Below are 27,274 nucleotides of genomic sequence, written 5' to 3' on the forward strand. Positions count from 1 at the left end.
GGGCTAGGGGTGGTTCAATGTGTAAATGCTTGCACAAACATGAAGGCCTGCTTCCAGATCCCTAGCACCCATGTGAAAACTTGACATCTTAAGGTATGCCTGTAACTGTGAAATGAGGTGGTGCACAATTCACTGGCCACACACACTACATGAAGAAGTAAGCTCTGGGTTAAGTGAGAAACCATGTCTCAATAAGATGGAGAAGCAATTGGGGAAGACATTTCAAAATCAACCTTTACATATGTCCACATGGTCAGGCACACTCACACATACAAGTGCACAGACTTAACACAATACTTGGTTTATACTTTTTTTAAGGGACATTCTTTCCTTTCTAACTTTATTTGGCTCTCTTGATTGACAAAAGGCCTGGCATCCAAAGTTATGAATGACATGACCTTCATGATGATAAACAATTGCACAAACAACCAGACACTGCGACTGAAATTCCAGAACAAGAACTCCAAATGAAGGGAGATTATTGTGGAGTACTGGGTCAGGAGGTGATTTCGGGGAATTGGGTCAGACCAGCACATACAGTGAGAAGTAAGCTGCTGCTCTTCTCTTCCGTCCTAAGAATATTAGTGTTTAATCTTACAATTTTATTAAGAAAAAAACAGTAAAGTGCAACATAAAATAAGTTACGTATTATATACAGATACAAACACTACAAAGTTGGTTTTGTTTTTTCCTTACCTAGTAGGAAGTTAAGGGGTTGAACAAGAATGTCAAATAGACAGCAGGTAGGTGAGCATAAAACCCCTCCATGAATAACAATGAGTTTGTAAGGCACACCTATGTGACCTGGACCTTCCAATGAATCTAGCCGCCCTGCAACTCACCCCTGACAATAGAGGTTGGTAACCATTTATCCAGGAATGGATTTGCAGTCCTCAGGACTGATTCAGACTGCCTCCTATTTAAGTTTTTCCTTTGTATTTTCAGCTGTCAGATCTACTGAGACCAAATCCATCATTTTTCCTCTCCTAGGGTAGAAAGGTCTCACTTTCAGCCATCTCTCACTACTTTGGACATAGAAAGACCATCTCTGATCCAGCATACTCAAAGCGAATGTTTGTTTTAGTTGAGAAACCATGTGTAAATCAGCCTGAGCTTGCACATAAAAAAAAAAAAAGAAAGAAGAAAAAAAAAAGAGCCTCGTGTTTCAGGCTGTCCCTAGACTGCATGTGATTGAGGGTAACCCCGAACTTCTGAACTCCTGCCCCTACCTCCCAAGTGCCAGGAAGGTGTTTTGTTTGCTTTTATTGTTTTTGTTTGGTTTTTTGAGACAGGGTCTCATGTAACCAAAGTTGGCGTAGAACTAGTTCAGGGCTGACTTTGAAATCTTGCTCCTGTGTACTCCTCCCACGTGCTGGGGTTACAGACAAGCCTGACCACATCTGGCTTAGCACTCACTCCTGTTCTCTTACTAAGACACCTCAAAAGAATGGCAGGACCTGACTCAACAGGGTAAGTATCCCAAAGCAGCCAGTCTTGAGAATAAGGATCCCACCTAGAGTAAGACGACTTGAAAGAGGAGGCTCTGCTGGTCCTGGGGCTACACCACACAAGCCAAAGAATCCCGACGGCTTGCACTCTCCTAGGCACCCCCAACAGTGACCGGAAAGCCCCTAGCATTTTGGATCAAACATCTTGTTCTGAGTCCCACGTCTACCACTTTCAGCCAGGTTACTCAATCATGTGAAGAAACATTGAAGCTTGCACAGCTGTGTTGATTTTAGAGGTGTGCTTTGCAGTAGGTGCTGCTTACAGAGTACGCAGCATGTAAATTGCTGTTTCATTATAATCCAGAATGTTACATATGTAAGTAGAAACAACTGAAACAAAGCTGTCACAAAGTAATACTATTTACAACTGGAGTCTTTTCCTATTCCCATTTTTAAACGCTTTGTGATGGTTGTCTTGCTGCGTGGGATCTGTGCATCACGTGGGTGTCTGGGACGCCAGAAGAGGGCGTCTGGCTTCGGATCTCTTGGAACTGGAATTAATGATGGGTGCGAGTGCCATATCAGGGCTGTGAATCGATCCTGGGTCCTCCGCAAAAGCAGCAAGTACTCTTAATTGCTGAGCTATTTTCCTGGTCTCTTATTTTTTTTAAATGTGGGTTGCAATCCACTAAATTGTGTTGATAACTCCTTTTGGGTAATTTCATAAAAGAACTGTTGGGAAACAAAACAGTTAATTAGAACAGCTACTAAGACCAACCGTTGATGCTTTGACTCCCTAAGAGGAGACAACGCAGCCCGCGGCCTCAGGTCGGCTCGTGGCCCGGAAGGCCTGCCTCCTTCCCTAAGGTTAGGCGAAGAAAGCCGGAACTGGAGGCTCAGGCGGTGACGTACATTTCCGGTTTGATGACCTTAACGCGCGACCGCCCGCGACTGTCGTGAGGACTCGGGGTCGTTTGGCGCGGTGGCCCGCCACCTCAGGCCTCCAGAGTGCCATGAGGTCGGTTAGCTACGTGCAGCGCGTGGCGCTGGACTTCAGCGGGAGCCTTTTCCCGCACGCCATCTGCCTCGGAGACGTCGATAACGACGCGGTGAGTACGTGCGTACTGCAAATGACAGCACTTGGGCGGGGCGAGAGGTGGGAGGTAGCTTGTGGTGCGCGTGCGCACTGGAGCCATCATGGCGTACGCAAGACAAACTTGATTGACAGTTTCAGTCCTTGAGCAACACAGCCGGCGGCTTAATTGGACAGGAACGTCTGGAACAGTTTCTTTTGGTTTTTTTAAGTTTTAAATTTTACGTGTAGAATGTTTTGCTGCATGTACATCTATGTAGCACATGTGTGCAGTGTCCATGGAGACCAGAAGAGGACCATTGGACCATTGGATCCCCTAGAAGTGGCGTAACAGACAGCTGTGAGCTGCCACGTGGGTGCTGAGAATCGAACCCTATTCCTCTGGAAGAGCAGCTAGTGTCTTAACCACTGAGTCATCTCTTCAGCCATATGTTATGTTTGTTATTAATAATTTTAAAGAATAGATAGTTGGTCCTTTTGCCCAGTTCAATGATTTGACAGAGTAGGCGCCTTGTAAAGCAGCGATCAAGTTCCCTGCATTATTGCTTCCCCTAGTCGAAATACCCTTTCAAAACTCTACCTTTCAGAGCCCCCAATTCTATTTATTTGTTATTTGGGGGGCTGGTTGGAGACAGGGTTTCCCTAAAACAGCCCTGGTTATACTGGAACTGCTTTGTAGACCAGGATGTCCTCGAACTCAGAGAGGTCCACCTGTCTCCGCTTCCCAAGGGCTGGGATTAAAGGCATGAGCCACCACCACCCGGCCAATTTTTTTTTTACACCAGTAAATTTCATTTCATAATATCACTCTACCTATGGCTCTGCCCTCCCGTCCTCTAGGCCACCGTGCTTGCACACTTTTTATTGCCCTTGGCTTCCGCACTGGACAGTCGGAATCGACAGTCAGTGGCAGATAGCCTACAGTCTTGCTCATGCCGGACTACTACTGTACCTACCCAGAATAGACTCAAGTGTCTGGCAACTTTGTAGTGCGACCCGTTTGTTGAATTGCAAAAGCTATTCCCCTCAACTCATTTCTTTCCTAGGCAATTGTTCCTTTTCTCATCATTTTTATAAATACAGATTACAGACGTGGACATCATGGTTTCACATCTGGGCGCAGTTAAAGCTCTGGAATATTAGAATTATCAACATTAGCAGCCCTTCCAATCCGAGTGCTCCATGCCCAGGATTCACCAGACCCACATAGGGAAAAGAATGGGTCTGTACTGAACATGTTCAAGTTTCACTTATTGACACCATTACATAAACAGTATGGAATAGCGACTATAGCATAGTACTAATGAAGGAGATACTTTTGAGGAATGCATTATTAGATTACTTTGTAGTCCTAACATCATAGTGTGTGCTTACACAAACCTGAATGGCATTTATCCTGATATATAGAGCCTACCATTGACCCAATTCTATGCTGCATGGGTCTGTATTCATACAGCCCTCGAGATGATTTAAAGTGATATGGTAGCAGGCTGAGGATGTAGCTACCAAACACTTGCCTAGCCATGAGCAAAGCCCTGGATTGAATTCTCGGTACCACAGAAATAAATAAAAGAATAAGGATTGAGTTGGGCATGGTGGCACACCTTTAGTCCCAGAATTGGGGAGGCAGAGGCAGGCAGACCTCGGAGTTCAAGGCCAGCCTGCTTGTCACAGCAGTTCCAGGACAGCCAGGACTACACAGAGAAACCCTGTCTCTAAAAAAAAAGAAAGAAAAGAAAAGAAAAAAATTAAATTGTCCAAACACTAGTCTGTGGTTACAGAATTCCTGTAACCAATGCCCCACAGATACAGAGGTTCAGCTGTACTTTCAGCTGTTCTTATTTTTCTTGCCTACATTGTGAACACCATTGCTGTAACATCCCTAAGAATAGGATTTGTGTGTGTGTGAGCACCTGAAACTGAAGTTACAAATGGTTGTGAGCTGACGTGTGAACCCTGGGAAGCAAAACTGGTTTTCTCCAAGAACAACAAGTACTCTAAACCACTAAGCCAATCTCTTCATCTCCCACGCTCAGTAATAAAATTACACTTGTTCATTTGCATGTGCGAGTGACAGGGTGAGCAGTATAGAGATCAAAGAACCACACATGTGCTACAGTGCAGTATAGAGGTTAAGAACAACTTGTAGGAGTCAGTGCTCACATCTACCATGTGGAGCTGCCTAAGGATCAAACTCAGGTTTTCAATATAAAATTGTTACTAAAGGCAAGTGTGAAAAACAAAATATTGTATGTTGGAGATGTTGGTTCCCGTGCTATTTTTAAAGAAAGACAAAGCAAATGTGATTGTTGCACAGCCACCTGAAGAGCTATGTGTGTAATTAGGGGGAAAGGTGGAAGAAGTTGGGAAAATTGACGAGTTAACAAATGGTCAGCTGCAGCACATGACTGTAGATAAACATTGTTATTGTATGAGGGTGTGGCCCAGTGGCCGGGCACGTGTCTAGAACGTGTGAGACCCTGCCTTCCTTCCCCACCACCATGCCAACATAGAAAAAAGAAAGGGAAAAATTTACTGCTAAGCGAGGTGGTGTACATCTGTAATCTCAGTACTCAGGAGGGAGAGGCAGGAGGATCATTGCAAGTCTGTGGCCACCTTGATCTGCACAGCAGATTCCAGGCCACCCAGGCTGTCTCAGAATTACCAATAAAACATGGTTTGTGGCCAGGTTATAGTAGCACACACCTTTAATCCCAGCACTCAGGAGGCAGAGGCAGGAGGATCTCTGTGGGTTCTAGGCCAGCCTGGTCTACAGAGTGAGTTCCAGGACAGCCAAGGCTGTTACACAGAGAATCCTGTCTGGGGGGGGTGGGGAACACTATGGCCTGTGTGCCAGGCAGTGGTGGCGCACGCCTTTAATCCCACAACTCAGGAGGCAGAGGCAGGAGGGTCTCTGAGTTTGAGGACAGCTTGGGGGGGCTGGAGAGAGGGCTCAGAGGTTAAGAGCATTGCCTGCTCTTCCAAAGGTCCTGAGTTCAATTCCCAGCAACCACATGGTGGCTCACAACCATCTGTAATGGGGTCTGGTGCCCTCTTCTGGCCTGCAGGCGTACACGCAGACAGAATATTGTATACATAATAAATAAATTTTTAAAAAAAAAAAAACATTTTGAGGACAGCTTGGTTTACAGAGTGAGTTCCAGGACAGCCAGGGCTACACAGAGAAACCCGAGGGGATGAGGGGGAGGCAGGCATGTTTGGTCCCCAGATATTTGGGGTTTTGGGAGTGAGGACAAAGACTGTTTTAAACCTGATAAACCCTTAGCCTAAAGTTCTTTGAAGCTTATTTATTTCCTGCTGAGATGGAGGCAGAAGCCAGGAATAAAACATGCTTTTGGACCACCCACAGAAGCCTGCCTGGATGTGGCACAGCAAGCCTTTGGGAGACTGAAGCCGATCGCAGGAAGATTAATCCTTTCTCATTCAGCACTTCTGAACGTGGTGGACTTTCCCTCAGGGGTTCTTTAATGTTCTGTGTGGCCTGGTGAAGCCAGAGCTTAGCTCTGTCAGAGCAACAGGTCTGATGGGAAGCTGTCAAGTGCTTAGAAAGCCAGGAGCCACCCTGGAAATGGCCTCTCCCGCATGCCCGACTGGGTCGTATCTGCTTGCTCAATGTACTTGCTGTGCTGTTTTATGGTTCTTTTTCTGTCTCTGTGGCTCTGCAAAACTGAGAGGTCCTTCTCACCAAGAAGGGAGGATGGCTGAGCACTGTAGAAACAGGAGGGCCAGCTGAGCGTTTTCTTTCTTGGATAAAGTCCCACAGTGTACCTCCCCTAGGCTGGCCTGGGATCGACAGTCCTCCCCTCCTTCCTCAACCTCTGGGTGCTGGGATTATAGGCATGCACACCGTTCACTATAGGCTCCTCTCAGGATTTCATACATGAAAAAATGTAAGCAGGGACAGCAGATGTAGGCGCTTACCATCAAGACCGGTGATCTTAGTTTGGGCTCTAGGATCCACATGGTAGAAGAAGAGAGCTGTTTCTTACAAGTTGACCCATACACACACCATGTGGCACATATATGTGTGTGCATAGACACACACGCACAAGTAAATAAATATATGTAATTTTAAAAATATTTGTTTTGGAAGCACGATTTTATTAAAACTTAAAATAAAAACCTGGCAGGCAAGCTGTCAAACAGCAGCTGCCTGAGGTGAAGAAGGGAAAGGCCATGCCGTTTTAGCTGGAAACGAGGTCAGACACATGACACACCAGCAACTGCATGGTGGGGAGGGAAGCCTGACATGCCTTCCAAAAGCTCCAAGTGTTAGCGAAAGCATGCTTAGAGAGGACAGAGGCAAGGGGAAGGTACGCTTTTCTGGATAATGCAGAAAAGCAGGCAGGTATGCAACCCTACATGGCTATGACCCATAAGTTTTTGGTTTTTTTTTTTTTTTTGGTTTTTTGTTTTTCTTTTTTTTTCCTTTTTTGATTTATTTATTTATTATGTACAGTGTTATGCCTGCATGTGTGCCTGCAGGCCAGAAGAGGGCACCGATCTCATTACAGATGGTTTTGAGCCACCATGTAGTTGCTGGAAATTGAACTCAGAACCTCTAGAAGAGCAGGCAATGCTCTTAACCACTGAGCCATCTCTCCAGCCCCGACTCATAAGTTTCTGCTTTAAAATTTTTAAGAAAAGTGTATTCACGGTTGGAGAGGTGGCTTGGTGGCTAAGTGTACTGGCTGTTCCTCCAGAGGATCCCAGTTTTAGCCCCAGCACTCAGGCTCACAACTATCTGTAACTCCAGTTCCAGGGGCTCTGACACGCTCTTCTGACCTCTGAGGACACCTGGCATGCACAAGGTGCACAGACATACATGCAGCCAAAACACCCATATACGTAAAATAAAAATAAATCTTTTAGAGCGAGAGAGAGCCGGGTTTGGTGTGGTATACCTTCAATCCCAACACTCAGGAGGCAGAGGCAGGCCCATCCCTGTAAGTTCAGGGCCAGCCTAGTCTACAGAGTTAGTGCCGTAACAGCCAGTGCTGTTACACAGAGAAATCTTGTCAAAAAATAAATAAATAAATTTAAAAAAGAGAGAGAGTGAGAGACAGAGAAAGGGGTAAAACCATAACTATTAAAAAATACATTTTTAAAAGTCAAATCATTATGTCAATTCTAGTTTGTCTCAAATTTCTTCTGTTTTGGGGGCGGGCTCTCAGACAGCTGGCTCTAACAGACTCATGTCACACGTGAGACTCCTTACTGTAGATCCTTCACCACATTAGTGTTGTTGATCTCTTAAGAATTTAACTTTAGCTTCCTCTCTTTGGGGGAGACATTGTCTTCTTCCCAAGAGAAGATCAGGAAACTGTAGAAGCAGGTCTTGGAGCCACCCAGTTATCATGAGGACTCCCCAAGTGGATTAGCCGTGGCGGGGAAAGGCTCTGTGAAGGGACCCTCCCTCCCCCAGAGCCAAGAGACTGACACCAGCAACACCTTCAGGCCCCGTCCCTGAGACAGGTCCCTTCCTCTGTGTTTCCATAATGAAAATCATTAAAACTCAGGGGTCTTGTAAGAAGAGATGGAACCCTGGGAACTGACTTTGTATTTTTGACCTCTGACAAAATAGGAAGTCTGAAGTAATATTTTTCCAAAGTTCACTATTGGACTGTTTTCAAAACATATCCCAAGGGAGTATACAAGGTCAGGCATTTTGGGGCAGGGAGCTGTGCCGATAGCTGACCTACCTGGATCACTGCTCTTGTGTAGAACTTTTCCTTTGTGCACACATGGAAGTAAGGTCTGGGAAACTGACTGTGTTGGTTCCAAAATATTTGTTTGTTGTTGAGTTCCTTTTACTTCACCTGTGCCAGACAACTGCTCTGCTTCTGAAACACCCCTAGCTCCTGGGCAACCAGTCTCAGAAGATTTTTTTTCCCCCTGAAACATGTTCTTACTGTGTAACCCCAAGCTAGCCTTGAACTTGCTACCCTCTGGCTTCCATCTCCTGAGTGCTAGGATCACAGGCAGATCTACCATACCTCTCAATGCCTTCTTTTAAAAAAAAAAAAAAAAAAAAGACAGTATTGCAGGCTGGCCTTAAATTTGCTACGTAACTTGAGAATGGCCTCAAACTTCTGACACTGTGCCTTCACCTCTAGTGCTGAGTTTATGGTGTGTGCCCCAATGCCTGTTTTCTCTTGTTTTTGTTGTTGTTGTTTTTCTTCTGATTTTTGAGACGCTATGTGGCCCTGACTGTAGACCAGATCCTGTGCCTCTGCCTCAGGAGTACAGGGACCAAAGCAATGCCACCATACCCAGCAACCATGCCTAGTTTTATGTGGTACTAGGGATAGGACCAGGGCCTCAGGCATTTTAGGCAAAGCACATTACCAACCGAGCTACACCTGCAGCCCATCAAAGGCTTTCTTTTATGTTGTTTTGTTTTTTGTTTGTTTGTTTTCCAAGACAGGGTTTTTCTGTGTCGCTTTGGCTCTCCTAGAACTCACTCTGTAGACCAGGCTGGCCTCGAACTCACAGAGATCCACCTGCTTCTGCCTCTAGAGTGCTGGGATTACAGGCATGCGCCACCACTACCCAGCAATTATGGTTTTTCCAGGACAAACTAAGCTGAGAAGCGGTTGCTGGGGTTCCTTCCTAACATTGCTCTCTCTCCATTTGCAGTTAAATGAACTAGTGGTGGGAGACACCAGTGGAAAACTGTCTGTGTATAAGAACGATGACAGCCGACCATGGCTCACCTGCTCCTGCCAGGGAATGGTCAGTCTTTATCTCTGTGGGGCTCGGGAGGAGCCAGGATACCTTTGTGTTGGTCTGCCAAGGAGTCCCACAGGGGATTCCCTAGCAACTCAGCTGAGTTACTGCTTCAGAGTTTGTTTTTGGTGGGCGGGTAACCCTAGGAATTGCTCTCATCTGTCCCTCTTTCAACTCTCTCACAAGACTATTATCTTACTTTGCTTTCTGTTGCTGTAATAAAGGTCATGGCCAAAAATAACTTGGGGGAGGAAGGAGCTTATTTCAGCTTACAGTTTATAGTCTATTGTGAAGTCAGAAGTTGGGGCAGGCTCTCCAGGCAGGAACCTGGAAGCATGAACTCAAGGAGAGTATGGAACTGCTTGCTAGCCTGCTTTCTTAGACAGCCTGGAAGCACCTGGCCAGGGCTGGGCCCTCTCACATCAGACATTAATCAAGAAATTGCCTACCAGCAATCTGATGGAGGCATGTTCTCAATTGGGGTTTCTCTTATCGTATAACTCTAGCTTGTGTCATTTGGACCAGGCAGGGGGACAACTGTATTGTCCTTTATGTTGTAGAATGAACTTGCTGCTTTATGGAGGCTAAGATTGTCTGATAGTGTGTAGTGCAGTCATACACAGCTAACAACAAGGCTGCATTCTGAGAAATGTCGTGTTAGGTTCTTTTAACATCAGGTGTCCACCGCAGCATTTATGTAAGCTAACACAGCTACTGTGTTTCCTTAGTTTCATAAGGTGGGGTCTGGCTTTGTAGCTCAGGCTGGCGTCCTCCTGCCTCGGCCTCTTAACTGACACCCAGCTATGCGTTGGGATCTTATCGGTCTACCATAAGACATGTGATGTGCTGTCGACTAAAATGTCCTTATGCAATACATGACAGTATAATAAAAAATGGGAATGATAATTGGAATAATCTAGAAATATAATAATCAGGCTATTTTCCTGTTTGGTGGGTTTTTTTTTGGGTGAGGGCGGGAGGGAGACTTATTGTCTTGCTGTGTAGCCCTGGCCAGCCTGGAATTCATGGCAGTGCTTCTGCTTCAGCCTCCTGAGTGCTCGAAGAGTACAAGTGGGCACCACACAGCTAGATTTTATTCATTTTTACCTAAGTCTGAGTTTGTATCTACTTGGGTCTTTGTATTGCTGTATAAATAGATCAAATTATATAGTTCAACGTGTCTATCAATAAAGACTATTCATAAAGGTCACGCAACACAAGCTTTAGGAGACTAGGAAGGCCTGCCACCATCAGCCTCCTTTTCTCTCTTGCAGTTGACTTGTGTTGGGGTCGGAGACGTGTGTAATAAAGGAAAGGTAAGGATGCAGGGCTTCTCGGGCTAGGGTAGAAGCCCAAGTCCTTGCCTCCAGTGCGACTCCTTGGGAAGGTCAGCCCTGGCCTTTGAGATCTGCTTATCGCCCCCCCCCCACCTCGTGCACCTCTGCTGTACCTCTCTCTCTCCCAGAACCTGGTGGTGGCCGTCAGCGCAGAGGGCTGGCTTCACTTATTTGACCTGACATCCACCAAGGCTCTGGATGCTTCTGGGCACCATGAGACTCTTGGAGAGGAACAGCGTCCTGTCTTCAAGCAGCATATCCCAGCCAACACCAAGGTCATGCTGATCAGCGACATCGGTGGGCATGAGCAGCCAAGGAGTTGGGTCCATTTTGTACATTGTTGTGTGTTTACTTTTTCTCTTTTTATTTGGTTTTACTTTATTTTCATGTAGTATATGTTTGAGGCATAGTTACTGAGCTCCTACTCAGTAACTAGGAGCTAGGGACTATTCTATGCTCTAGAATTACAAAGTGAATAAAGCAAGTAAAAAAAAAAATCATACCGTCTTAGATCGCTCTGGGAAGAGACAGAATAAATTTTATAAGAAAATTAAATAATGAGGCTGGAAACTTGGCTCAGGATTAGAACACTTGTCCAGCATGACCAGGCCTGAGTTCATCCCAGCCAAAAATCAGTCATTCAGTACTGTATTAGAAGGTAGTAAGTGTTGTGGAAAAAATAAATCAAAAGGCTGAAGATAGCGAGGTATAGGCAGCAATTTCAAGGGTTTAATTATGTGTAGGTTTGTGTGTGAGTGTGTGCACATGAGGGAAGGTCAGATCCCCTTTAGTTGGAATTACAGGAAGTTGTGAGCCATTTGACATGGTTATTGAGAACCTAACTGGGGTCCTCTGGAAGAGCAGCAAATACTCTGAACTGCTGAGCCAGACCCAAGAGGTAGCATTTTAAACAGAGTTGTCAGGGACATTCTTGCTGGAAGGTGGCATTTGGAAAAGTGACAGGAGAGTGAGCTGTAGCAACATGGGACTGCTGATTGACAGGGAGGAAGTATGCGCCTTGAGTCAAGTATGTGCACTAGGGTCCAGGTGCTGGGCCGTGGATGTAAGAAACAGAGAGCAGAGAGGATGGACCCTGCGCCGCATGTGAGTGAGAAACGGCACGAGCACAAGACCAGGCTGGAATGGGCAGTTACCACAGGATGTGGTTCATGGCCCAGTAGACTGGACTCAACTGAAAGTGCCAGGAGTGCCAGGAGTGCAAAGGGAGCCGTAGCCCAAACTGTGGTTTGGCTCCAAATCCATTGTTTCTGTGCCTACAGATGGAGACGGGTGTTATGAGCTGGTGGTAGGGTACACAGACCGTGTGGTACGGGCCTTCCGCTGGGAAGAGCTGGCTGAGGGGCCTGAACACCTGACAGGGCAACTGGTGTCCCTCAAGAAGTGGATGCTGGAGGGTCAGGTGAGAAGCAGAGTTTGGGGACCTACGCTAAGAGCCAGTGAACAGAAAAGGCCCAGAGGAGGCTTGTGGAATGTGGGGTCCATCCGGGAAGAAGGAAAATGGCCTTGCTGAGAGAGGTCCAGCATTTCTAGGCAAAGTCTCAGTGGAGTTCTGGTGATGGGTACAGAGTGCAAAGAATGCACTGATAATTCAGTGTGCTGTGGGGCACACAGCAGGAGCCTGGGTCTGGGGTGGGTGGTGCCAGACAAGACTCATGAACCTTAGAACTCCTATCTCTATCAAACTGGAGGCTAATTCTCAGAAGCCCTGCCCGTGTCTCCCCTGGTTCTGGCAGCAGAGTCTCCCTTCCTAATCTGCCCCCGTTAAGACTCTGTTCTCGGTGCAGGTCGACAGTCTCTCTGTGACCCCAGGGCCTCTGGGTGTGCCTGAGCTGGTTGTGTCACAGCCAGGGTGTGCTTACGCAGTTCTGCTCTGTACCTGGAACAAGGATACTGACTCCCCTCCCGCCTCTGAGGAGGCCACAGGAGACAGTAGGTAAGGGGATGAGGTGGTGAGTGCATCAAAGTAAGGAAAGGGTGACATGGTGGTGAGACAGGTCAATGCAGGTGCCAAGGCTCCATCATCTAGGCCACAGCCCAAGCACTTGGCCCCATTAGAAAAGACTGTTTAGGACCAGGAGTCCTGGGCTTTAACCTTACGACATCTGAGCACCATGAGCTGGTCTTTGTAGAGATTCCACCATTGGATTCAGGTCTCTGGACTCCTGCCCGGCAGCCCCATCACCCTGCCTTCCTTTTGCTGCATGAGTCAGAACGGGTCAGGGGTGAGCTTCTGAAAGTGAAACTCCTGCAGTGGTGGTGGATATAAAGGGCCTAGAGAACTCAGCTCCCTTGGCCTCCCATTGGCCCAATCTCTTTCTTACCAACAGGGAAACCCCAGCTGCTCGAGACATAGTGCTGCACCAGACATCTGGCCGGATCCACAACAAGAACGTTTCCACTCACCTAATTGGCAACATCAAACAAGGTAAGGAAGGGGAAGAGCTGAACAAGGCAGTTTTGGGAGAAAGGAGACCCAGGGCCCTGCCCTTATTCCTACCTCCATCCTCCCACAGGTCATAGCCCTGAAACTGGTAACTCAGGCCTCTTTGCCCTGTGCACCCTAGATGGTGAGTAGTCCTGGGCTGGGTGGGGCGGGCGGGTCATGAGCAGACACCCTGAGGGGTCTGCTCCAAGGCCCAGCGTATACATACATACATACACACATACACATAGCACCCCCCACACCAACACACACACACACACACACACACACACACACACACACACACACCAGCACATACGTACAGGCACACATACATACCACACACAGCCACACACACTCACTCATATACACATCCCAGACACACACACACTGTCACACACCAGCACAGGCACTCACACACACCCTATCTTCCTGCAGGGACGCTGAAGCTGATGCAAGAAGCCGATAAGCTGTTGTGGTCGGTACAGGTGGATCACCAGCTCTTTGCCCTGGAGAAGCTGGATGTCACGGTGAGTGGACTTTTTTTCCTTTTTGAGATTCATATATTTACTTTTATTTGCATAGATGTTTTGCCTGTGTATGTGTCTGTGTGCCACATGTATGCCTGGTGCCCACAGAGGCAAGAAAAGGGCATCAGATCCCCTAGAACTGCACTCACAGACAGTTGTTAGCCACTTTGTGGGTGCTAGCAATCAAACCCAGGTGCTCCAGAAAAAACGAGCCATCATCCCAGCCTCATGAGAAGACATTTAAATGTAGCCATGCCCACATCCCAGTCAACAGTGAACCTTTTTCTTAGACAAAATGACTGTGTCCCTCTCTTTACACTCAAGTGTGCCCTTATAGCACAGAATTTAATACTTCTCTTTGAGGCTACTGGAAAATCATTTCCATGCCTTTCAACCAAAAATAATAGTCCTAAAGAATGCAGGCTGTAGGTCTAGAAGTGGGTTATTTGTCACAAATATAGCTGAGTCTTGTGTTTTTTTCTTGTGCATAAGTCTGTTTTTTATCAGTGTAACCCTCAAATGACAGATGGGCCTACGTTGCTCACACTGCTGTGGTACGTGCTCCATGGCTTTGACCAGTAGAACAGATCTGTGTTGGCCTTGCCCCTGCCTGTGACCTCAGGCTTCATTATCCCTCTAAGAAGAAATGTTCCAGTATAAAACTGAGAAATCCCAGCACTCGGGAGACAGAGGCAGAGGCAGGCGGATTTCTGTGAGTTCGAGGCCAGCCTGGTCTACAAGAGCTAACTCCAGGACAGGCTCCAAAGCTACAGAGAAACCCTGTCTCGAAAAATCAAATAAAACTGAGAATTATGTTTGCATCATCGTGTTGGTTTGAACATTAGGCAAAGTAGATTACAATTGCCCTGTTGGGCACTTGGCACATGGGAGAAATACCCAAGTTTATAGTCTGCCACCCAGGGTCAAGCTCACAGTTCTTATATCTCACTGCTCCACCACCCCACTATCAGATCTTTTGTTCTTTTCTGACACAGGAGCTCGCTATGTGCTGTGTAGCCCAGGCTGCCCTCTGCCTCTGCCTCTCAAGCCCTGAGATTACAGGTGTGTGCCAATACATGTGACAAGGTCTCTTTCTAAAGTAGCCCCTGACCCTCTGGCATCCTGTCTTTTACCTTTTTCAGGGCAATGGGCTTGAGGAGGTGGTAGCGTGTGCCTGGGATGGGCAGACATATATCATTGATCACAACCGCACCGTCGTCCGCTTCCAGGTGGATGAAAATATCCGTGCCTTCTGTGCAGGTGGGACAGTGGCCTCTGAGCTCAGCTACTCAAGCTTAGTAAATGTGCTGGAAAGTGACTGACTTGTTTCCATTAAGTGTAGCCCAAACACAAATGGGTTCCTTCATTTTCATTGGTGGGTGATGGATGGGTACCACACTCCCATCTTGACAGTTTTATTTTTTAATTTGGAAGGGAAATTTTATTTATTTTTATGTGTCTGAATGTTTGCCTGAATGTATGTCTATGTATCATGGCTGTGCAGTGCCCACAAAAGCCAGAAGAGGATATCATATCCTCAGAACTTACGTTATAGGTAGTTGAGTTTTAGGATTTGAGCCTGGTCTTCTGAAAGAGGAGCCGGTGTGCTGAGCCATCTCTCCAGCCCCATCGTGGCAGTTTGGAATGAGACGTAAGCACAGTGAGGGCTCCGTCTCTAAATGTATAAAGAATGGGACAACTGTGGGAGAATGTTTCCAGCTGATCGTGGCAGGTTGAAGAAAACGCTTCCAGAGTATTCTCTGTAATCTTAAATTCAGGACTTCAGAAAGCTGCAGTAGCTATTTAGGTGGCAGGGATATATCTGGCTAATAAAATGACAATGAGACAATGGACTGATAGTACAGTTTGGTGGTAGAGCCTTGACTGACATATACAAAATAGGGCTCAGTCACCAGGACCCCAAAATAAATAGGAGGAGCTGGAAAACACCCCAGTTACTTGAAAGGTTGGTGTGTGCTCTGAAGAAAAAAGCAGGCCAAGAAAAGCCTTTCTCTTCGGTTATTTTGTTAACCTGCCCTTTGCACTAGCAGGGCTGTCTTTTTTACTCCAGAGTACCACTAAGATGAGAAGACCTACAAATAAATACATCTCTTGGGGTGCTGACTGTGTCTTTCCCATATCTAGAATGAGCAATATGTTTTACCATTTTACATCTTATACTGGGTTCTTAGCAGAGAAAAAATAGGAAAGGGGCCTTTGTTGATTGATCTCTATGAAGGGCTAATACTGCTGCCTCTGATGTCTTCTTGTCCTTGCCCTCCTCCTGCCACCAGGACTAAGTCTTGACGTTTGTCTTCTCGCCCCCATCTCCCAGGCCAGTATGCTTGCAAAGAGGGTCGCAACAGTCCCTGCTTGGTATATGTCACTTTCAATCAGAAGATCTATGTGTACTGGGATGTGCAGCTGGAGCGGATGGAGTCCACTAATCTGCTGAAGCTCCTGGAGGCTGAGCCTGAGTACCACAGCCTACTGCAGGAGCTGGGTGTGGGTGAGTGTCAGCACAACCAGGGCCCCACCCCGAGGCCCAGCAGTCTCTCACCCGCCTCTTCTTGGCCTTCAGATCCTGATGATCTCCCTGCAGTCCGTACCCTGCTTCACCAGACTCTCTACCATCCGGACCAACTACCACAGTGTACCCCCTCAAGCTCCCAGGACCCCACCTAGCTGGACTTGTCCACTTAGCTGGTGAAGGATCCTTCTGAGCCCCACCCTACCCCAAAGTTGATCCATGATCTTGGCCGGATGGGGAGTGCACATTACAGAGGAGCAGGACCTGGTTCTCGGCGGCGTGGAAGGACGGTGGCACCCCTGAGAGCCTCTGATGGGTGCCCCCTGGTTGCCATCCGCATCCCAGGATCCCAGTCTTGCAAATAACCCAGGTCCCTGTGCTTCCCTCCCCATGTTCTTACTCTGATTGCAGAAAACAGACTTGTTTGTGAGAAGATGCAGCAAGCCTTTTCCATGGTACTAACACCTGAACAGGTCCTTCAGGCCTGAGGGACTGTGTGAGCAGTAGAGGTGAGCCCTCACCTCTCCCAGTCCCAGTGAGTGCCCACTTTTAGAGCATAGCTCCAGGCAGCTGACATCAGTAATTGCTGCAGGAATGGCAGAGTGTTTGTTAACAGTTCTGAACAGACATCCTTCCGGGCATTTTCCTGTCTTATCTTCCTGTGTTTTTCCATTTGCTGAAGCAACCAGGTCAGGGCTTTCTCATTTTGCCTTTCTCTCTCTCTCTCTGGTTTTGGTAGTAGTGGTGGTGGTTGGTTGGTTTTTGTTTGTTTTGTTGTTGGTGGTGGTGGTGTGTGTGCCTATGTGTGTACAGAGGTGGAGCTCAGGGCCTTGCACATGCTAGCCAAGCACTCTGCTATTCAGCTGCACTCCAGTCCTGCCATATTCTAAAGTTTGTTTTTGTATTTTTTTATTGTTATTATTGTTTTTCCGTTTGGTTTGGGTTTTTCGAGGCAGGGTCTCTCTGTCGCTTTGGAACTTGTCCTGGAACTCACTCTGTAGACAAGACTGGCCTCAAACTCACAGAGATCTGCTCGCCTCTGCTTCCTGAGTGCTGGGATTAAAGGCGTGCGCTACCACCACCCAGGCCCAAGCCTTTGATGGATTGTGGCTAGAGTCTATGTGTGTGATATGTGTGTGCAGATACATATTACCCATGCATACCTGGGTAATGGAGTATGAAGGACAAAAGAGGATGTCCAGCCTCCTGCATTCTTTCTCTCCACTTTATTCCCTTGAGATAGGGTCTCTCTCTGGACCTGAGGCTTTCTGCTTCATCAGTAAGACACCTGCAATGCACAGTTCTGGGCTTACAAGCAGCTGAGCAGCATTTTTATATATATAATTTATTTTTATTTTATGCTCATTGGTCTTTTGCCTGCATGCATGTATGTTGGTGTGAGGGCATCAGAAACCTTGGAACTGGAGTTCCAGACAGGTGTGAGCTGCCTTGTGGGTGCTGGGAACGGAACCCTTTTCCATGGGTCTGGGCTTTGAATCCAGGTTCTCATGCTTGCATGGCAAATGCTCTTCTCTTTCCCACTAAGGCATCTCCCCAGCCCTCAGGGCTTTTGAACTAAGTGAAATGGAGTAAAATAAAATGGAGAACGCCAGAGTCCTCTGTTCACAGTGCAGGTAAATATTGATTTGTTACGATTGCATGTGTATTTGTATAGCACATATGGTGTAAAATTGACTTCACAAGCCTGTGTTCCAGCTTGGGAGAGGGACCCCATTCACACTTTCCCTGTGGGTGTGAGGACAGAGGTACTGTGGACTCCTGGAGGTAAGGAGGAAGAGACCAGAGAAGAACATGACTTAGAGAAACAATGTTTATTCAAATGCAGAAGCAGGCTAAGGGCCTGCCCTGGGCCAGGTCTGCCACTACAGGATCAACAGGAGGCAGACTGGGGAAGGAGCATAGGTCTCGAAGCAAGGTGATGAGAAAGTCAGAATTGAGACCAGGTACTATGGCACTTATGCTAAGCCAGCCTGCTCTTGAAAGTGAAGAAAGTGAGGCTGTGTCCCAGCTCATTTTGGTCTCCCCTAGGCTTAGTATTTAGTTTCCATATAAGAGACCCGGCTCCCTTGTTTGGGTTAGATATATCATTGTCTCTCTTCCCCTAACCATGGTTTGAGAGCCAACCCAGGCAGAAAGACACTCAGACATCTGCAACCCAGAAAGGGTAATGACTAAAAGCCCCCAGCTCAGGGACTGTACCTTTCTAGACAGACAGCCCCACTTGCTTAGCACTCCCACCCAATGGTAATCAGATGGGGGCAAGATCTGAGGGGCAGCTGCCAGGGGCGCCAGGAATCTGGTTGTGGTGGATAAGCCACAGAGGTAGGAGACTAGGGGTAAGGACCGTGGAGGAGTGCTTGGGGTGGGCTTCAGGCAGGTGGAGGCAGCAGGTAGCCTTGACCCCCACAGCCAGGAGAAAGCCTAGAGCCCATTCGCTGTAGGTTCTTTTCTGTAACTAACTTGACTGCTCTTCGGAAGGGATAAGAGAGTAGGGAAGCCACAGATACTCTGAGTAGGAACTCCTGGGACAGAAGGCAGCTATGGAGAAGCAGAGACGGGGTGGCAACTGCAAGATCAGGGTGGTGAAAAAGAGACTAATGCAGTAATGTCCCACTCCACACCACTCTTCCCCTAAGGCACAGTGTCGCCCTAGGGACTGGCTGAGACAGTGGTCACTGGCCAGGCTCTTGGTACAGAGGCAGGAAGGGCAGCTCCGAGAAGGGGGCTTTCAGCCGAAGCACTCCACGGTCCAGGTCAATGCAGCACTGCCATGGGGACCCCGAATGTGTTGTCACCTCCCTGCCAGCTCACACATGCTCCCCTTCCTTCTGCCTCCCCTTGCTTCTATGCCCTGCCCCTTCAGGAAGAGAACCCATTCTCTTGATTTTACTTTTGGGGTAATTAAACAAGTTCTAAGTTTTACACCTCTGTCTTTTTCACCAGCCTGCTCTGGGCTTCCGCCCTGAGCCTTCTACCTCTTCTAGAATTTTGGGGTCACCAAGCATGGGTGCCTTACCTTGAGGGAAAGTAGAGTCTGCAGTCCCAGGCAAAATTCAGGGCTGTCCACATCTGCGGGAACCATTGGAAAATTAGGTCGCATCTGTGACCACTGATGACCTCCTCTGAGCACTCATCCCTTTCCTTCCCAGTCCACCCCCAGTGTTGAGAACAGCAGGGTGGGTAATAATCTGAGCATCTTGGGATGGTGTGTTGCTGACAGGGGCCCCAAACCTCTACCTCTGTCCTGCTCAGAAGAGGTGAGAGGCTGGAGGGCTTACCTACCACCTGGGCCGAGCATGCCACAGTCCCCTGTCCCAGCTCTAGCTCCAGCTCTTCCACCTGACTTGGTGGCCCGGGTGCCAGGTCCCCACCTGGGGCTTTTGGGACCTTCCTGTGGTTAGAAAGCAAGGGTTATAGCCACCACAGTCCCCAATCCCAGCCCCCCACAGTTAAAAAACCAATACTGACCATGCTTTCTCTCAGCCCCTGAGCTAGGGGAGATTTAACCCCTTCCTGCTAGAACTGCCTGATCAACCCCCGCCCCCAACACACACAATTTTAAAAACATAATATGTACTAAGATAGAGTTTGTATGCCATCAAGTTCACACTTAGTTGTAGGTTCTGTTTGGGTTGGTGGGGGAAGGCTATGTTTTTGGTTTTTTTTTTAAACAGTCTTATAGAGGTTGGGCTGACAGCTTATGTAACCAAGGCTGGCCTTGGGTTCCTAGCTCTCCTTCACCCCCAGATGTTATAGGCTTGAGCCACCCATGTAGGATTCCCCTCTATATGCTGTGATTACTATTAAGGAATGCAGAAAACTGCTTTGGACCTATAGCAGGGCACAACTTAGCTAGACGAAGGGGTGGGGGGAAAAAACTAAACTGAATGCTGGGAGGAAAAAGGTGGAGTCAGAGAGAAACCTTGTAGCCCCATTGAAGACAGACACCAGAACTTTAGCCAATAAGCTACAGCCACATGGCAATACACAGATTACTAGAAATGGGTTAAATTAAGATATAAGGGTTAGCCAATAAGAAGCTAGAGGTAATGGGCCAAGCAGTGTTTTAATTAATACAGTTTCTGTGTGATTATTTTGGGGTTGTGCAGCCAAAACTCAACAAGCAGCCCCTTACAAAAAGCCACTAGGCCCAGCAAGATTTACTCCATAAAAGTGCAATTCAGAGCTAAGCATAATGGCACACACCTTTAATCCCAGCACTTGGGAGGTAAGACATAGTAAGTAAGGCCTTGTCTCAAAAAAATAAATAAATAAAAAGTACAATTCAATGCTATTCAGTAGTCTGTCAGTGCAACCATCTTCACTAGAGCCTTTGAAGATATGTCATCACCCCAAAAGAAACCCTATCCTGAGACCAAGTGTGGCCTGTAGTCTCAACACAAACCCACACGCAAGAGGCTGAGGCAGAAGGTTGTTGAATTTGAGGCCAGTCTGGGGTATATAGTGAGACTCTATCACAAAACAAAAAGTGGGGGAAAGAAATGAAGCCCCCGTCCGCTGGTTTAGACCACTCTTACCCCAGGCGCCTGAGGCATCCAGCAGATATCTGGTTGTGCTGCGTCCCTGTGTCCACAGCCACTCGAAGCATCTGATCCTGGCACTAGAAATCAGAGCGATGGATCAATGAGTCCCCCAGGAAGGATTAGGTTTGAACCCTTGACTTTCTGGGTCCTTTGATCCTTCCCTTTTAGAGATGGATGGAGGGAATGAACAAGTTTCCAAAAGTGAAACTCTCCCAGAAGGGAATCAAAGGAGTTGGATTCCACACGGTGAGATCACTGAGTTGAGAAAGATCTGGGCCAGAATGGAAATCTTATTTGTTTAGAGGAATCCATGGGAGGTTGAGGACCTTCTCCTAGTCAAAGGGCTGCAGGTCAGGAAGGAGCTAAGAAGACAAAGTTCTGTACATGCTCAGATTTGGGTCACCAAGAATGGAAACGGGAAGACAAACTCATTGCCTTGGGATCCTGACAGGCATCAGGGTGAACACGTGATACATACACATGAGGGAATGGTTTCCTTGTTCCAAACATTTATTGAGCATCTACTATGTAAGATGTATGGCTAGTAGATACTTTAGTGAGTGCCGTCCTCGGCAGTGTCAAAGAGATGAAATATGACTCCACATTGTAAGGTTTATAAAAGGATCATTAATTGAGTGCCCCAGAGCTTGGGGAGGACAGGGAACTGATCCTATTGGTCAGAGAAAAGCTTTCTATGAGGAAGCAGCTTCTGAGTTGGGCCTTAAAAAATAAGAATGTGGACAAGGAATGGTTGGAGATTAGGAAGTGAGATTTCTGGGCAGAGAGGCAGTGGACATTTACTGGAATGTTCCACTAGCAGGAGCTTTGGGGCTGCAGTGATGGTTCAGTAGTTAGGGGTGTTTGCCACTCTTTCAGAGGACCTGAGTTCGGTCCCTATATTGGGCAGCTCACAACTTCCTGCAACTCCAGCTCCAGGGGATTCACCAGCCTCTCTGGCCACTGCACGCACACACACGACATCACAAACACATAAATTTTTAAAAGATTTTTTTTCACCTTGAAACATGAACCTTTTGTACTCATGCATGCATTTCCAATGTGTACAGTACAGTAAAGGAGACTCTCATATGTAAATAAACTTTGCTAAAAGCATGGGAGCATAGTACTGCTGATGGATGGCCTTATTCAGAGAAGACAGGCGAGACAGACAGGGAAGCGGATGCAGGGACAGAGAAGGAGAAAAATGACTTTGCTCCTTTTGACTGCTGAGGCAGAAGGGGGAGCTGGTAGAGAGAGAAGGCTCAGAAAGCAAGGGAAAGGACCCCAGGAAACCTCTTACCTTGCAGTTGACAAGAAGAGCTGGCCGCTGTGTCTCACTGGTCCTGCCGCTGTCGTGGCTGGGGATCTGTGCCTGCACCAGGGGAAACTCCCCCTGAAGCCGCCTCTGGTTTCCCTCCACCAGGCGTCTTTGGAGCACGCTGTGTGGCTGCTGGCTCCATCACAAAATAGTGAAAGCAGATCTAAGCCCAGGATCCAGACTATGTGCTTCCCCACCTTTATGCCTTGTAAACCACAAGATGCTTGCTCTACCCCAGACAAGAGGAGCAGTAAAAGAGGGATGGCTCAGTAGGGGAGAGCACTGGCTGCTTTTCTGAAGGACCTGGGTTTGATTTCTAGCACCTACACAGAGGCTCATAACTAATTCCAGTATGGTGCAAGTCTTGCATTGACAGAACAGGTCATCCCAGCACTTGGGACATGGTGGATAAAAAATCAGAAGTTCAAGGTCATCCTTAGCTATGTGGAAAGTCTGAGGCCAGCAGGGCTCGAATGACTCAAATGTAATTTTTTAAAGATATAAGCAGAATGTTCAGGGTAGAATAACGAACCATCATTGACCTCTCATCTGCAGCTACCCTCATCCATCCAATCACTGCCTGTATTCTGCCAGTTCAGCTTCCTTTCTTTGAAGGGATATCTGATGTATCCAGACTCCCACAATTTTCTTGGGCCACTGGCTTTGTCCACTCACAAAAAAAGCCTGCTTCCAAGACTTGTCTTTCTACACTGACTTAGCTAAAGCCCTGCTACTCACAGTGTGGTCCTGAAGTCAACATATATAGAATTTTAAGACACACACATACATACATACATGTATACATACATATAGGGGGAGGGAGGAAGATGGATAGAGATAGAGAGATAGAGAGATAGATACAGATGTAGCTATAGATAGATATAGATATAATCTTATGTGCACAAGTCTTTAGCCTATATGAATGAATGTGTATCATATGCATGCCTGTGCCCATGAAATCCAAAAGGGCATCAGATATGCTGGATCTGGAGTTACAGATTATTGTAAACTGCCATGTGTGTGCTAGAAATAAAATCCATGTCCTCTGGAAAAGTACTCTTGACTTCTGAGCCACTTATTAGTCCTAACCAACAGCTTTAATGACATTCTGAAGTCTATCTATATGCAGAGCGTCAGACCTCCTGAATCAAAAATTTTGTTCATGTTTTGTTTTTGGCATGAGGGTTTAAACCCAGAAGCGTGCTCCTTCAGGGCAAATGCTCTGCCACTTAGCTGTTCTCCTAAGCCCCTGAGTCTTTGTTTTGTTTGTTTTATGATGAGATCTTACTCTGTAGCCCTGGCTGACCTGGAACTAGCTCTATAGACTAAGCTGGCCTTGAACTCACAGAGATCCACCTGCCTCAGCCTCTGCCTCCCAAGATCTAAGATTAATGATGTATGCCATCAAATCCAACCCAGCCTCTAATCTTGTTTTCAATAAGACTCCTGCACATTCAGGCTTGAGAAATATTTAAGTAAAATGTAAAAATAACTGTACAAGCCAGATGTGGTGAAGTGTACCTATATATTTCCAATGTTCAAAAGGCTGAGGCAAGAGAATAGTTATGAGTTCAAGGCCACCCTAGGCTACGTTTTAAGAAAAAGTAAGTGGTGTGTTGCTACACGCCTTTGATCCCAGCATTCAGGAGACAGGTGAAGCTCTGTGAGTTCAAGGTCAACCTGGTCTACAGAGTAAAATCCTGTCTTAAAAAAAATTAAGTGTTATTCCCTTGTATAAAATGCATCACACATACACACACTGATTTGGTGACAGCCTGCTTTTGTTTTTTTGCTACTGTTGTTGCTGTTTTTACTTGTTTTGAGACAGGGTCTCTCTATGTTGCTAGTCTTAACAGTCTGGGAATTTGATATGTGGGCCAGGCTGGCTTTGAACTCACAGAGATCTTCTTTATTTTTCCTTCCAAGTGTTGGAATTAAATTAAATGTGTGACTCACTGTACCCCGTTCTGGGTTTTTTGTTTGTTTGTTTGGTTGGTTGGTTTGGTTTGGTTTTTGTTTTTGTTTGTTTGTGTGTTTTTTGGTTTTTCGAGGCAGGGTTTCTCTGTAGCTTTGGAGCCTGTCGCTGGGATTAAAGGTGTGCGCCACCACTGCTGGCTCATTCTGTATTTCTAAACTGATCCCTAGAAGACCTGGCTGCTGTCTGTCTGCACAGGCCACCACACACTGTTCTTCAGCTATAGTGACACCACTCCTCTTGCCTGGCTAGCCTGTTTCACCCCAGGCTCTACACCTGCTCACCTCTCTGCAGAAGCCCCTCCTCCCAGTTCTCATGGGGTCAGGCTGAATGCATGGCTTCTTATACTTTATTGAGTAGAAAGGCCTTGCTTCTCACTCTGACTCCACCTGCAGGATTGGCCTCTGGAATATCATGTCCTCTCTCTTCTCATAGCTCATTGGTCATGATTCTCACAGATGTTATTTTTGGATTTCACCCCCACCACAGTCTGGAAAGGCGTTCAAGTTAGATCTGTCTTGCTCATCTTTCTGTCCCAGGCCCTAGTTCAGCATATAAGTGCCTCCTTGGCTTGGGGATTTGGGGTGGCTCAGTCGTAGAAAACTTGTCTACATGCATAAGAACCCATACCAATAAAGGAAAAGGAAAAAGACACAAAATAAAATGGTTGGTTTTAGTCTGGTGTGGTAGCACACCCCTATAGTCACAGCACTCGGGAGACAGAGGCAGGAGGATCACCACAATGATGCGGTCAGCTACTTAGTTCATGCCAGCCTGGTCGCCATAGTGAAACCTAGCTCAAAAATAAAATGCAATTCTGTTTTTTATAAACTCAAAAAACATAAGCCAGTCTGGGATGCATAGCATAATCAGGCCAGCAGGGCTACTTAGTGAGACTCTGAAAAAATTAAAATAAAAAAGTTTCCTGGAGAATGGCTGTAGTCTCCCAGGCTCCACACACTCCTCCACCTGACCCTGGGAGCCTGGGATTGTTTTTCCACCCTCGGCCTCATGAGACCCTGGCAGCGAGTTGCTAGCTCTGAGAACGTGCAGCCAGCTCAGGGCCCGAGCAGTTCCCATGCCCTTCTCTCTCCTGTGACTCCATGCTCCTCACTGTTGGAAAGGGTGTGCCAGAGGTACCCCAAGCAGGGAAACAGGGTTCCCAGACTGTTGCTTCTTCATTCCTGAAGTCTCGGGAGCTACCTACTATGGATCTGTGCAGGTGCTAATAAGGCAAAGAGGAAAGGTGAGGAGCCCTGACGCCAAAAGGCTTGGCCAGCTGCTCTGAGGTGCCAGTGTCCACAGGGCAACTTCTGGACAAGACAGCTGGAAGGGTATACAGAGACGCCAAAGACCCAAATCCCCAGATGCCAGAGAACCTGCTTTCTTCCCCCTCCCTGTTCCTCAGCTGGCTCCTGTGTTCTTTAGGGCTGCTGGAATGGGAAAACCCAGGTGAGGGGCAGAACAGAAAGGTAAAATCAGGCCAAGCAAAACAACAGAGTGATGAGTTTGCCCCCAGGGAGAAGTGACTCCCATAGAATGGAAGTCTGTATTCTCTGGACCCCCCAAAATTCACGCCAACTCAAAAGCTAAATGGAATCAAAGCTAGAAGGGTCCCGGTGTCATTTCCCGCGTGTTTCTATTAGCCAGGCACTGTCCCCGTGCTAAGGATGTAGAAGCCCAAGTGACTCTCCTTACCAGACTGATGCTCACAACTTTACCCCTTTCTAATAGATGAGGAAGCCAAGGCACAGACTCATAACTTTCTGAATTACAGTCAGAATTTGGTCCCAAACAAGGTGGCTCCAAAGCCCATGTCCTTAACTAATATATCTCTAGGGACAAAGACTGCATGCAGCTGGCCCTGAGCCCCTCAACTCTTCCCAGTAACCCCAGAGCCCATTCCCTCTGGAGTCAGAGGTGCTGCAATGGTTTGGAAGGGAAAGACAGGAGGACACAGACATTGAGACTGGTGGTCCAGGTCAGAGCATGTGAACCTTGATTGCCCAGAAGACCCTCAATACTATGATGCTAGGAAAAGGGGTGGGGCAGGTCTGAGGAATGAGGCAAATTCACAGGCAGCTTTGAAGGCATCTAAAAGCAGAGAGTCATAACCCTCAGCTGACGAAACCTCCGTGCCTTGCTGTCCTCATGTGCCCATTCCACAGGATTCCCAGGTCCTCTAGGCTTCTACTGAACAACTTAACTCTCTGTTGTCCCCAGGATGAACCTTGGAGCTCTAAGCGGGGAAAAGCGTGAAAGCTGAGTTATAAGCCCAGGGACCCTCAGTGCCACCAGGCCAAGAAACATTTCCAAAGGAGAAGCTGGGGAGGGTTGGGGGCTGCAAGTTGTTGGAACCATCTCTCTCTCATCTGAACAGGAGAGAGGACTCTGAAGGCTGAGATGCTACCCTGTATGTCACCTCCCCACGCCCCAGACAGGATATGGAGAATAGAGAAAGAGTCAGGGGACTCACCAGGTCCTTGGAAGTGCCCAGCCTCTTGAGGCTATCCAGGGGCAGCAAGTCAGCCGAGTCCTTATGCAAGAACTGGGTGGCCTGTTTGAGCCGGCGCTGCTGGCTCAGGTGGGCTCGGTCCCGAAGCGAGGCTTCCTGGCCTCTTCTGGAGTCTCCCTCATCTCTCCTGGCCTCCTGCCCAGTGCTCATGGTCCTCTAGGGTAAGCAGACAAGGGTGTCTGGGAGTCCCTTTCTCCCTTCTCTTTGCTCCGCTCCCAGCTCTCCCGGCAGCTTCTGCCTTCCTCTGTTTCCGGACTGCAGCTCTCCTCTGACAGGAGGGTCTCAGCGGGAAGAGAAGAAGAAATAAATAAATAATAGGCAGGAGCAGCCGCGTCAGACACCGATTTCCAGAGATTGCTGTAGAGGGAGCGGAGCGAGGTTCCGGCTGGAAAAACCCAGCCCTGGAGAAGAGGGAGGGCCGGCAGGGCCTGCAGCTGGTAGGCTGCAAACCATACAGCTCTGGGGTCCTGTTCAGAGTGGGCGGTGGATGGTGAGTGCGTAAACAGTCAGGAGGCTGTGCCAAGTCATTGGTGAGGAAGTGAGTGCCACTGTGTGGGGGCGCGTGTTTGGTAAGCATGGGGAAGCAGGCAAGCATGTCCCTGTCCCTTTTGTATTTGTGAACATGGCTCCACTAACCCCCTCCCGGTCTCTGGACAGTCAGCTACCCAGCTCTTACTTCTTCCTGCTGTCCTCCGCTGCCAGGGATGGAGGTGATGGCCAGAGAGGCACAGTAAGAAAGTGTCCTCCTCAAGAACTTCCTTGTTTGGCCT

At 47.6% G+C, this 27,274-nt stretch overlaps 2 protein-coding genes and 1 long non-coding RNA gene across 10 annotated transcripts; 1 reads left to right on the plus strand and 2 right to left on the minus strand.

The window, feature by feature from the left end:
- Positions 1 to 1,850: 1,850 nt before the first annotated feature.
- LOC125406904 (uncharacterized) lies at positions 1,851 to 2,484 on the minus strand. The gene is made up of 2 exons (XR_007234047.2): positions 2,361 to 2,484; positions 1,851 to 2,180 (listed from the first exon to the last, which is right to left on the minus strand). It is a non-coding gene; the product is annotated as an uncharacterized LOC125406904 (long non-coding RNA).
- Positions 2,424 to 19,074, plus strand: Itfg2 (integrin alpha FG-GAP repeat containing 2). 6 transcript variants are annotated; one of them, XM_048444025.3, is made up of 12 exons: positions 2,424 to 2,557; positions 9,202 to 9,297; positions 10,566 to 10,607; positions 10,757 to 10,925; positions 11,909 to 12,048; positions 12,434 to 12,582; positions 12,977 to 13,074; positions 13,163 to 13,216; positions 13,510 to 13,601; positions 14,744 to 14,861; positions 15,937 to 16,110; positions 16,183 to 19,074. In XM_048444025.3, exons 1-12 carry the CDS (start codon positions 2,462 to 2,464, stop codon positions 16,284 to 16,286), a joined length of 1,332 nt encoding a protein of 443 aa, XP_048299982.3. In that variant the 5' UTR covers positions 2,424 to 2,461; the 3' UTR covers positions 16,287 to 19,074. The 6 variants fall into 6 exon arrangements, 5 of the variants coding, with proteins under 5 accessions (XP_048299982.3, XP_048299981.3, XP_087760290.1 ...); XM_048444024.3 differs by having other exon boundaries at positions 10,757 to 10,946; positions 16,183 to 17,745; XR_007234044.3 differs by lacking the exon at positions 14,744 to 14,861 and having other exon boundaries at positions 10,757 to 10,946; positions 16,183 to 16,321.
- Nrip2 (nuclear receptor interacting protein 2) lies at positions 17,949 to 27,004 on the minus strand. 3 transcript variants are annotated; one of them, XM_048444033.3, is made up of 6 exons: positions 26,466 to 26,999; positions 21,997 to 22,146; positions 20,691 to 20,773; positions 19,435 to 19,543; positions 19,169 to 19,221; positions 17,949 to 18,917 (listed from the first exon to the last, which is right to left on the minus strand). In XM_048444033.3, the coding sequence occupies exons 1-6, from the start codon at positions 26,652 to 26,654 to the stop codon at positions 18,881 to 18,883; spliced, it is 621 nt and encodes a 206-aa protein (XP_048299990.1). In that variant the 5' UTR covers positions 26,655 to 26,999; the 3' UTR covers positions 17,949 to 18,880. The 3 variants fall into 3 exon arrangements, with proteins under 3 accessions (XP_048299990.1, XP_048299989.1, XP_048299988.1); XM_048444032.3 differs by having other exon boundaries at positions 19,431 to 19,543; positions 26,466 to 26,997; XM_048444031.3 differs by having other exon boundaries at positions 19,169 to 19,543; positions 26,466 to 27,004.
- Positions 27,005 to 27,274: the final 270 nt, after the last annotated feature.

Source organism: Myodes glareolus, chromosome 3, assembly GCF_982192425.1.
Source record: "Myodes glareolus chromosome 3, mMyoGla1.1, whole genome shotgun sequence".
Taxonomy (NCBI): domain Eukaryota; kingdom Metazoa; phylum Chordata; class Mammalia; order Rodentia; family Cricetidae; genus Myodes; species Myodes glareolus.

What these genes read in the sequence shown, in the direction of transcription:
- Itfg2 (XM_087904164.1), top strand. Translation starts at nt 2,462, where the DNA reads ATGAGGTCGGTTAGCTACGTGCAGCGCGTGGCGCTGGACTTCAGCGGG. An exon ending in TGGAGAAGCTGGATGTCACG is followed by an intron (nt 13,602 to 14,743) that starts GTGAGTGGACTT and finishes TACCTTTTTCAG; the next exon opens with GGCAATGGGCTTGAGGAGGT. An exon ending in TATCCGTGCCTTCTGTGCAG is followed by an intron (nt 14,862 to 15,936) that starts GTGGGACAGTGG and finishes CCCATCTCCCAG; the next exon opens with GCCAGTATGCTTGCAAAGAG.
- Nrip2 (XM_048444031.3), bottom strand. Translation starts at nt 26,654, where the DNA reads ATGAGCACTGGGCAGGAGGCCAGGAGAGATGAGGGAGACTCCAGAAGA. An exon ending in GGATGCCTCAGGCGCCTGGG is followed by an intron (nt 19,544 to 20,690) that starts GTAAGAGTGGTC and finishes TTCTAACCACAG; the next exon opens with GAAGGTCCCAAAAGCCCCAG. An exon ending in AGACTCTACTTTCCCTCAAG is followed by an intron (nt 18,918 to 19,168) that starts GTAAGGCACCCA and finishes TCCCCATGGCAG; the next exon opens with TGCTGCATTGACCTGGACCG.